This window comes from Arachis duranensis, chromosome 9, assembly GCF_000817695.3.
Source record: "Arachis duranensis cultivar V14167 chromosome 9, aradu.V14167.gnm2.J7QH, whole genome shotgun sequence".
NCBI lineage: Eukaryota > Viridiplantae > Streptophyta > Magnoliopsida > Fabales > Fabaceae > Arachis > Arachis duranensis.
In genome coordinates, this window is record NC_029780.3 from 109,453,546 (window position 1) to 109,464,655 (window position 11,110).

The 11,110-nt window shown below is 34.5% G+C and overlaps 3 protein-coding genes across 5 annotated transcripts in view; all 3 read right to left on the minus strand.

Annotated features, from left to right (window-relative positions):
- Window positions 1–2,241: 2,241 nt before the first annotated feature.
- Window positions 2,242–3,532, minus strand: LOC107467054 (carboxylesterase 1). Its single transcript, XM_016086073.3, has one exon. It carries the CDS (start codon window positions 3,417–3,419, stop codon window positions 2,340–2,342), a length of 1,080 nt encoding a protein of 359 aa, XP_015941559.1. The 5' UTR covers window positions 3,420–3,532; the 3' UTR covers window positions 2,242–2,339.
- An 829-nt stretch (window positions 3,533–4,361) lies between these two features.
- LOC107467107 (PTI1-like tyrosine-protein kinase At3g15890) overlaps window positions 4,362–11,110 on the minus strand; it is a 51,269-nt gene continuing 44,520 nt past the window's right edge. The window contains exons 2-5 of one of the 3 annotated variants that reach the window (XM_016086144.3): window positions 6,013–6,070; window positions 5,770–5,926; window positions 5,401–5,663; window positions 4,362–5,198 (exon numbers count right to left, since the gene is read on the minus strand). In XM_016086144.3, coding sequence (XP_015941630.1) covers window positions 4,562–5,198; window positions 5,401–5,663; window positions 5,770–5,926; window positions 6,013–6,068 — 1,113 coding nt within the window. In that variant the 5' untranslated portion in view covers window positions 6,069–6,070 and the 3' untranslated portion in view covers window positions 4,362–4,561. Of the gene's footprint in view, window positions 5,199–5,400; window positions 5,668–5,769; window positions 5,927–6,012; window positions 6,071–11,110 lie in introns of all 3 variants that reach the window. The other 2 variants (XM_052254595.1, XM_052254594.1) reach the window with 2 other exon arrangements.
- Window positions 9,857–10,537, minus strand: LOC107466932 (uncharacterized). Its single transcript, XM_016085935.3, has 2 exons — window positions 10,323–10,537; window positions 9,857–10,112 (listed from the first exon to the last, which is right to left on the minus strand). Exons 1-2 carry the CDS (start codon window positions 10,409–10,411, stop codon window positions 9,857–9,859), a joined length of 345 nt encoding a protein of 114 aa, XP_015941421.2. The 5' UTR covers window positions 10,412–10,537.

Genomic DNA, 11,110 nt, shown 5'->3' on the forward strand with positions numbered 1-11,110 from the left:
GTTGACCTTTGAAGGGAGTAGTTATGGCATTGATGAATTCCAAAACAAGAGAGTTATGATGTTAGTTTTGAATGGTTTCAAAGTTTGGTGTTCCGTTAGTTGTTGTTCTTTGATTTTGAGGGAAAAAGATCCCAACAGTGAGAATGATATGATTTTGGTGACTAGTGAAAGTGAATCAAATTGAATCAAAGTTAGATGGAAGAGAAAAATATGGTGAAAGCAAAATTGTTACAGCTCAATATCACTTGAATTATTGATTTCTAATATCTTGCAGTTCTTTTTCTTACTATTTTTCTTTGTTTTTTCTCAATAATTGCTTGTCATATGCTTTGATAATATATGATATTTTGTTGTATAGAAATAGCATGTCTATTAAAATGTGTTTGGGAATATAATCTAAAAGTTGAAGATGAAGAAAAAGGAAAAGAAAAAGGGAAAGGAAGAAGATATAGTTTTATTTTGGTTGGATTTGGGTTAATTTGTATTTTCTTGGTTAATAGTTGTGTAATACATGATGTTGGGAGAGAAAAAATTTTACTGTGGTAACTTTACATTAATTAATTCTATTAGTGACTTTTAAATTTGAGTCAAATCTAAATATTGAATTTAAATCCATGACATGTGTATGCATTACAATAGTGGATCTATTCTAGTCATGATAATTACCATAATATCAACACCACCATAAAACGCACTTTTTATGTAATGGTGACCATCACCTTAATACGTGAACATGCTCTACTGAACCTTGCAAGCCTTTTTTTGTCTTGGAAGTTTGTTCTTCCCAAAATAAGCAGTTAGCGGCTTAGGTGTTTTTTTTAAAGAAAGGAAATTATATATTTTCAGCTGGCATTCAATGTTGTGTTCATACAGTCATAGTGCCTTTGAAAAACATGGATCCACAATTCTTTCCACTCAGATGATTAGTATATATACATGTTCATATCCTAATCTAACACTGGTCTAGCTCTAAATAAACTAAAAAGCCTCAATTTAAAGATTGGTCTTCGCTGTCAACCGACCTTCTTAGAAAAGGTCGGATTCAACAACTTCACTCCAAAAAAGTCGGGTTCGAAGGAATAAATAATAACTGGCAGATAATACTTATTTAAATAAGTAACTGTTTCTAAAATTTCTCAACTCACTTTCAGGAGCCATATCTCAACTTTTCTAAAATAAAGGGACGGTTACCCACTTTAAAAGGTGGAACTACTCCAACAGTGATTATTGAATCACTACTATAAATACCCTGACACTCATCAGATATCTCTAACCTCCAATACTCTCTAAACCTGCCAAAACTCTTTACTGACTTAGGTATTAGAGTGTCTTTGCAGGTACCACCCTCATTCTTCCATACACACAAGTCGGACGGCAGTCCCCAGATGCTAACCAAGTTGTAGGCCGCTCCATCCCGACGCTTAGGCCATCTTTACAAGCCCAGTTCATTAATTTTCGATTATCCATCGTAACATTACGCAAATAAACTAATTTGTCCGATTCATGAAAAGTTATTTGCCATGTCAAACTCTCGCTGAATTTTCATTTTTCAATTATATATATTATCTCTCATATATAGGAGGCCCACTTGTCTTTCTTTTTACCATACATACACCTTGGCAAAAACAAGTTGACAAAATTTGAGGAGATGAATGAATGATAAAATGCTAAATCTAAGAAGCCATTATGCCACGTGAATTTGACACTATTGATGATAGATTCTGTCGCATTCTAATAGGAATATTGTATGTGATTCAAGAAATAAAAGAGATGTTAATGATGGGGTGATCAAGTGCGCCACAGTGAAAAGAAGTCACCTTGATGCATTGATACAGCATCCCTCATTCCCTCGCCAAAAAATATTGCAAAGGAAGAGAAACACAAAATACTAATAGTCGCCCTAATACTTTTTTTTCTTTTTAATATATTTTGGGAGTTTTTTTGTTGTTGTAAAATAAGATTCTTTTTCTTTGGGTCAGTGATCCCTTAACAAGATAAGTGGGCTGAGATTAGAGGTCCATTGTCTAGCACCAAATGAATACTTACGTACTTCTAAGAAAGAAAACGAAAGAGACAAGAGACCATCTGGACTCAAAAAGCTAAAGGAAAAACCTGACTTGAAATAAAAAAACTGGCCTGTATATATATATATATATAAAAGAGGATACTCAAGGTATGGTTGACTGCGAATCCCGAAAAGCCACCTAAAGGCCTTTGTATTTTCTTTTGGACCTTGCTTGATTAAATACGGAAATTGAATATAGCGATGATTTTATTCACGTGTGGATAATGAGTAGAGAAGATACATTAACGGAAGGAAGATGGTAAAATGATGTGGATCAATGAAGAGTTTTAAGTAAATGGAAGACTTTGGTGGACATGGAAGCATCACCAACAAAAATGCCATGGCGACCAGCATTATAAAACTGGCCCACCACATTCACTCTCTTGTCCTTTAGCAGCTTCACGAGCTCCTTCTGGCGGTCCACCAGCTGGTCCCCATCACACCCAAACACCGCAACCCTCCACTCAAGCTCCCTTATACTAGCCAACACCTTTGCCCCTCCATTCACCGTTGGATTCGAATACTCGTGATCCCGGTCAACGCCAACTGGCAGCGACAGTTTCCACATGGAATCCGTAACCGTCAGTGGCAAGTTCAAGTCCTTCGCTAGCCTCAGCTCCGACGGAGTTCTTTTCTTCCCTCCGAAAAACGGCTGAATCAATATCATCCCTTTGATCTTGAGCGGCCTGATCTGGTCTGCCTCCGCGGCTGCACGTAGACCCGCGTTGTACGCTATGTTTCCTCCAGCACTCTCTCCCATGAGATAGCATCGGGAGAAATCAGCGTGAGCCAGCCACAAGTCATTGGAGGCTCTGATCCAGTGCAGCGCCTGCACCGAGTCCTCGTACGCCGCCGGCAAGCGGTGCTCCGGAGCAAGGCGGTAATCGACGGAAACGACGACGGATTGGGTGGCGTTGGCCATGCGGACGCAGAAGTCGTGGAAGTAGGTGGAGTTGGCATGGTAGAATATGAAACCGCCGCCATGGTAGAAGACGATGAGGGGAAGGTTGGGGTGGTTAGGGGGAGTATTGAGTGCTTGGCGGGGTAGGTAGATCCGCGCCCAGGTGTGCTTGGATTGGTCGATGGTAAGGTCCTTGGAGAGAACGGGTATGGGGAGAGTGGGATCTGGTGAGGGAGGGGTCTCTGGATAGTTTTGGAGGCGGGTGAAGGTGCCGTCTGGGTTGGGGATTATGTTGAGAATCTTGTAGGGATCCTCAGATGATGATGAGGGTTCCATTGAGTTCACTCTTATTACTGTGAAGAGGAGAAGATGTAAGCACAATAATGCTGTTATTATTGTCATGTCAGCACTGTAATTGGAGTGTGGGATTGGGAAAGCGAACAAGAGCGCCATGGCTCAAAAAGAAGAACGAGAAAGTATTAGAGAAATGACTAGGAGCGTTTATTTTTCTTTCATGCCATGTGCTGCTTCTTGTTTTTGGTGTCAAGACTACAGCTAGATAATTATTAATTACTTGCCACCGGACAATAATTTACTACTGCAGGAGAGAAACCGAACATTATTGGGAGGGTAAATTTTGTAATTTATAGTCATTAAATAGTAATTATTAGCGTTTTTAATGGTAGAAGATTTTATCGAATGAGCTGGGAAAACAGGTATCTAATTAAATAATCATCTTAAATTTCAAATGGAGACCTTGGACGACACGGCGGCGCATCAGAACGTGGTCGTCTTTGATAATGAGTGGTTCTCCGGTTTGTGGCGGTAGTGGACTGAAAACCAAACTTGGTCGGTTGAAGTTGGAAATCATTCCCAGGCAACAACCAGAACTGTTGGACTTTAAAGTTACGGTGTAAGGTAACTCAAACATGCGAGGATCATTATTATCCAGTGCTTGCCGTGGCAGGTACACCCGACCCCACATCGTTTCTGATTGGTTTGTATGATGATCAGGGAACACATACACCAACACATGGTTTGGAAGTTCTCCAGCTACGACAGATGGGAGTGTTCCTACGCTAGTGCCGTTAGGGTCCATGGTAGAACAAGAAGAATTGTGGTGGTTACACCAAATTGTTTTAAATGTTTGAAAGCTAACCGAGACATTAAGCTAAGCAAATTAAAGGGTGTGCAATAGAAAAGAGATTTACGTATATATATAGATACATCATAACAATTAGCGTCATTCATGAGGCGATACTTTCTAAACACCGCAGCGTACAAGTCAAAGAGAGTGCAGTGGTGTATTCTTGTCATTAGTTGGTTGGAATAACTGCCCTGATCGGAGCGGACTAAGTTATGTAAGCTAATTCTTTTTCGTGTGAAGATAATAGATAAAAATAATCAAATAATTTCATATAGTTTTTAACTATGTCATCTTGCTACGAAAATGAAATAATAAAGTGGTCAAACAAGAATATCAGTTTGTTACCGTAGCTCCACATTTGGCAGGTGTATGTATACATCCTTTAATATTAGGAACGAGTCAAATGAAATTCAAGACTGTCCAACCACTACTTCACAAATATATATGATCATCTTCTCTTATGCCTATCACTGTCAGTACTTGCCATTTTCAACTTGGATTGGTATGGTGTAATCTCTCCGTAATCATCGTCATCCACTTCATCATCACCATTACCCAAACTTAGAGAAGGAGTAACCTCTCTTCTTCTCTTGCCAGCTGCACCCTTAAGCCAATCCACAACCTCTGCCATGCTAGGCCTCTTCTCAGGGCTACCATCGGTGCATCTCAGAGCTATCATCACCACAGATTTCAACTGATCCAAATCAAACTTCCCCTTCAGCTTGGAATCCGCGATGTGATTGAACGCACCCTTTTGGAAATAAGGTGTCACCCATTGAACAATGTCCCTTTTCACTCCACCTGGTAGCTTCTCAATTGGTTTCTTGGCACTAACAATCTCCAAAAGAAGAATCCCAAAGCTGTAAACATCACAACTCTCCGACACTTTACCCCACATGGCATATTCCGGTGCCAAATATCCGAGTGTCCCTTTAACCCTTGTTGTGAGATGGCTCACACCCTCTGGTATGAGCTTTGCGAAACCGAAATCAGCTACCTTTGCTTGGAATTCAAGGTCTAACAGAACATTGCTTGCTTTTATGTCTCTGTGTATGATGTGAGGATTTGCCTCATGGTGCAAATACCTGATACACATAAATATATTTATCTTCTATACTAGCTAACTATACACCAAAATCAACCACCAAAGTCAATTACGTATTAAACTATATATGTATTTATATACAAATACGTTAATAACTGAATTTGACGTACGAATAACATTTTTGTATATTTATATAACAAAAATATATACATAGAAGAAATGATGAATGAAATTGGACTTACGCTAAACCTTCAGCTGCACCAATTGCTATGTTGATTCTTTTAGGCCAATCTAAGAGACAATTAGAAGAAAGGTGACCGTGCAAATGTGTGAGCAAGCTTTGATTAGGCATGAAATCATAAACAATTAACCTTTCATCTCCTCCAGCATAGAAACCTCTCAAACCCAACAGATTCTTATGCCTAACCCTTCCAAGTACTTCCACTTCGACTGCGAACTCCATCTCTGCTTTTGCAGTCATCGTTTTCAACCGCTTCACTGCAATCTGTCTTCCATTTCATTTATATTAGGCTTTTTCCGTGCATAACAAACATCGTAAATAAGCAAAACAAATCATGGGTATAGTTAAAAAAAAATATGAATATAATTGCCTCGACGCCTTTACTTGTTCGACCCCAATAAACACTTCCAAATCCACCTTCTCCGATCTTGTGATCTTGGTGAAAATTGTTTGTTGCACGAAGCAGCTCCTTCGATGTGTAGATTTCCCATGGATAATCCTTATTCTTATTCTTTTCTCCTTTATTCCTACATATATTCGAAAATCTAGCGTTAGAATTTTCGTTGAAAGCTTCGTTAACAACTTTAATCTACAAATATATACACACACACACCTTGCTTTGCTTTGCTCTTCTTCAGATAGGAAACAACAGAAACATTTCTTGTGCATGTCTTGTGTATTCTCAATAAGTTCAAGAAGGAAGAAGTGAAAAAGATTCGCAAGAAATTAAGAAACAAAAAAAATGGGGAAATGTAAAGAAAGAACGAGAGAAGAATAATGAGAAGGCTTAAAGTGAAGACAAAAGGGTGCTTTGGAAGTCAAGGACTCTCTAGGTTGAAGAGGAGACAGTTCTATTTGTATTATATATATGCATGCCAGCACAAGTGTTATTTGCAAGGTTTTTCTTGCCAAGCCACATATTCCATTGGAAATGTCTTCTTCATCTTTATACTCCTCTTTGGCGTAACAAACATTCTTTAGCTTTTTATTCATCTAATTAATCTTATTATATGGATATATATTTAAAAAATACTAGAAAATCATTAAAATTTATTATTTTTTATTATTATTTAGTTATTATTCATCAACTTAATTTTTTAATTTAATTTTATTAATTTAATAATTCAATTAACATATTTTATTTCATATTAATAAATATTAATAACTAATTAATCATTAAAAATAATAAATTCTCATGATTCTTTAATATTACTCTTTATTTCTTTTAAAAAAAGTCAGGCTAAGGTTGAATGGGTAAGCAAGCAACGAACTAATTAGGTCTTCAATTTTTTAAGAGAGGAAGGCATTTTAGTGTTTTGTAACCATCAATTGGTCGTCAATAGTGTTTTTAATGGTGTGAGATTACATCTAATAATATCTAATGGTGGGAGATCTATCACTTTATTTTAATGGTTAAGTACTGGTCAAAAAATACAAAAGTTGCTGACCCCTAGACTTTTCCTTTTTAAAATTTGGTACATGGACAATGACGCAATCATCGCAACTACTATGGGTGTGTTTGGATTTGCGTTGGAGAAGAGAGAAGCGCGTTTGAGCTTCTTGAACGCTTCATCTTTGTGTTTGGCAACATTTTTATCCTCTAAACGCAGAAGTGATTTCTACGTTAAACCCACGTTTACCAGAAGCTATAAATTCTAGCTTTTTCGTTTAACTTTTCACGTTAGATTAAAAATTATGTTGTATATACCAATTATATCCTTCATTATTCATATGTTTGTTTTTTTATAATATTTTTTCTAATACTCTCTTATTCATATAGTTTTTTATAAAATTTCTGTTTTTTTTATTTATATGAATTTTTTTATTGTTATTGTTATTTTTTTTTACATGGAATATTTTTTTTTACTTTATATTATGATTCTATTAATCCTATTAGAGTACTAAAGAATATTAAAAATACTAAAAAAATATTAAAATTTATTTAAATATTTAAAATAAAATTATAAAATAACATAAAATAATTATTTAAAATCATGTCCTTTTCTATAATTTTCACCTAAAAGTAATTTTGAATAATGTAATCCAAACAATATTTAGTTTATTATAATCAATTTTGAATAAAAATTGCCAAACATAAACCACGTTAACACTAACTCACTTTTAATCAAAATCAATTTTACAAAATCAATTTTATACAAACTTCAGTTTGCAAACTGTAATCCAAACACACACTATATTCTCTTCTCCTGGTGGTAGAACACAACACTTCTAATATATTGGAAATGGAACTATATTTAAGAGAACATGACTAATGAATCCCCTATAAAAACGTTTGAATTCTTTAATTTATAACTAAATTACATCATATATACACCGTTGGCTGTAGCATCACTCTTTGGAAGAAGGCTTGTTTTTTAAAAAAGAAATGTTTAGTAATTATACTTTTTAGGACAAATTCTATCAAAATGAGCACTTTGATGAGTTTGATCTAAATAGTAATTTCTATTGATTCTTTTAAGGTTTAACTAATATGTGATTTGAAAATTTTTCATGTTTATGTTTAGGAACTGCATGCAGTTATACTTGGGAATCGAGAGCTAGAGAAGGTAAGACAACTCATTTCAATTTTTATTTATGGCCCACTTGTCATGAAAAGTAACTCCACATCAACTTTTGCATCATAAGTAATAAATAAGAACTAAAAAAATCTCTCTCTTCTCCATTAGAAGGAACTAACTTATAATATGTAAAAATTAAATTTATTTTTTATGTAAAATAAATTTAATTAATTATGATTTAATATAACAATATAAATAATATTTGATATTGATTTAACATAATTATTTATATTAATTATAATTTAATATAACTAATTATTAAATAATTAATTAAATAGATATATAAGTATTTAATATAATAAATTATTATAATTATTAATAAATTAATTATAATTTAATTATTTAATATATATATTTAATATATTTTTTATTTTTTTATTAACTTACCACATGGCATAATTTGATTGATTGTTACAAATTTTTGTTTAGAGGGACTCTCAATCTTAATCCACGTGAAGAATCTTTCTTTTTTTTTTACTCTAATGATAATTAAATTTCTATATGTTAAAAGAGGAACTCTATTTCTTAACATTGGAGTTGCTCTAATGATGAGAAGTATTCCGATCCTGATTAGCTTTCTCTTCATCAATAAGTAACTGGCGTGGACTTTTACGATTGGATTGAATGATCAAGATTGATGGTTGCTGTGTTGTTTTATATCCTGTTCCTGTATATTTTTATTTTGTGAGGATCATATATAAATTTGCCTTACCATGTAGGCCAATCCAGAAGAAGATAAGTTGTCATTATTTTTTATTAATTATCAGTATAGAAATACAAGGCCAAGTCATTTTTGTTCTTTTCTTTTTCATCCTATGCACATGTCCTGTATCGGTCAAGGGATGGTGGTATTGCTTTCCATTCTACGTCATTATTGAATAATAATATCTTCAATAATATCCATGTCAGATATAACATTATAGAATACATAGCCATACCATAACACCGTGTTTGCATTAGTGCCACCAAATTGATTTTTTTTTTCTACAGAAGAGTTGAATTTCATAAATTAAAGTAACAATTACAAGTGTACATTTATCAAAGCTTTTTTATATATTTAAATATGAAAAAAACGTTAATTCCCGGAATACGCAGCAAATGAAAATCTTTCTGAAATGAGTAAAGTTAGGGAACCAAAAGCATATCAGCCAAATATCTTTAGATGAATTCAAAATCTTTACAAGTTAATATATATGGATGTTTATTCTACTAAGTATCAGAATATTTCTTTTTCATATTAAATGGATGTTCTTTTATATATTTTTTGAATTTGTGATTGTTGGAGGTGGATAGGTTAATGTGAGAGAAAAGAGGAAGGTTTTTATAGGTTTTAATTAGGTTTACTTAATCAATTTAAAAAATTTTAAATTTTAAATTTAAAAAATTTAAAATTAATTAATTATTAATATAAATTAATGTAGTTTTGTTTAGTTTTTTGCTGATAAGCTTTTGGTTCCTTATAGTTTTCCTTCTGAAATACGCAGGACCATCTCATGGACGTCTTTAGCAAAATGGAGAAAGATGTCAACTCACTCCCAGCGGCCACGAATTGGAGCTGACATGGGCAGCTTTCCCATTTCATGCATGGCAGTAACAAAATGACCCATTCCACCTGCTGGCGCACACAAAATGGAGGAGAAGCCAATTAGTGGCTGATATCCACGCGAATTTTGTTCCCCATGAGAATGAACTTCTTTAATTTTCTATTTTTCATTCTTAGATCAGCATATCAGCAGAATCAACAGACATGTGGTATAGTTTAAACATCAGAATCACAACTAGTCTTCATAATTTAGAAATAGCTTTTTTCACATGAATGATATTAGCCAGCTTTCCACATAAACATGTTCCCAACTACTAAGTAAGTAAGAAAAAGCTCTATAAGTTTTCCATCCTCATACTAGTGTCCCTGGCATAGGGGGGAGGACCATCGTTAGCTTTGGAAAAACTAACATAATAAATCTCAGAGGCTATGCATGTGAGAACGATGAATGCAGCTCCAACTCCAAAGACACCCTTCCTCATTGTCTCGCACGATGGTGCACTCTGTTTCAAGAGATCTCTGTACTTGGTGTGGTAAGCATTCCTCACAGAACCGGTCAGCAGGCATTCCGCAGCAATAATAAACATTACCCTGAATCAACATAACCATGTCAGTTCAAGTCTTAAATACACCAAGTTAAACTTGGCGAATAATAGTATAAGTCCAAGAGAAATTATCGTGCATAATCATGTTAGATCTGTGTTGTTCAATTATCATTGTCCTGGTTAAAAAGTTGGTCTTGGAACTTTATATGTGAAATCAATAAGAAAAGAAAAGGAAAACAATTGGAAGCAAGTGTACCAGCTAGTTATGAATAAGCAAATTGCCCAAGATCTGGAACCACTTGGTCTCATAGCTTTTCCGCAGCAGAGACATCTAGTTACAATCATTATGATCACTTGACTCGCGACTGGGATGAAGAACGAACCCACGCCAAGGCCAGTTGCAATGTCAGAATCATATTGGCAGTACTTTCTACCATTAGCATCAACAACTAGCTTGGCCTGTATTACTAACATATACATACATTAAAGGAATCCATTACAACAATTCGTGGATGTCAGCCACTAATTGGCTTCTCCTCCATTTCGTGTGCGCCGCAGGTGGAATGGGTCATTTTGTTCCTGCCATGCATGAAATGGGAAAGCTGCCCGTGTCAGCTCCAATTCGTGACGCCAGGAGTGAGTTGACATCCTTCTCCATTTCGCGGACGACACCCATGAGATGACCCTGCGTATTTAAGGAAGGTTTTCATTTGATGCGTATTCCGAGAATTAAAATTTTTTTCATATTTAAATATATAAAAAAGCCCATTTATCAAATTGACGTGTCAGAATATAAATAGCACTCAAATTTAAGATTTTTCTCACATGTTACAAAAAATGTCTCAAACAATTCAATGGTATGCTAAATTGTATATCGGAGTTTGTATAAAATTAATTTTATAAAATTGATTTTAATCAAAACTTATTTGGTATTAATGTAATTTATGTTTAACAATTTTTATATTAAAATAGATTATAGTAAACTAAATGTTGTTTGGATTATATTATTTAAAATCACTCATAGATAAAAATTACTAAAAAAAG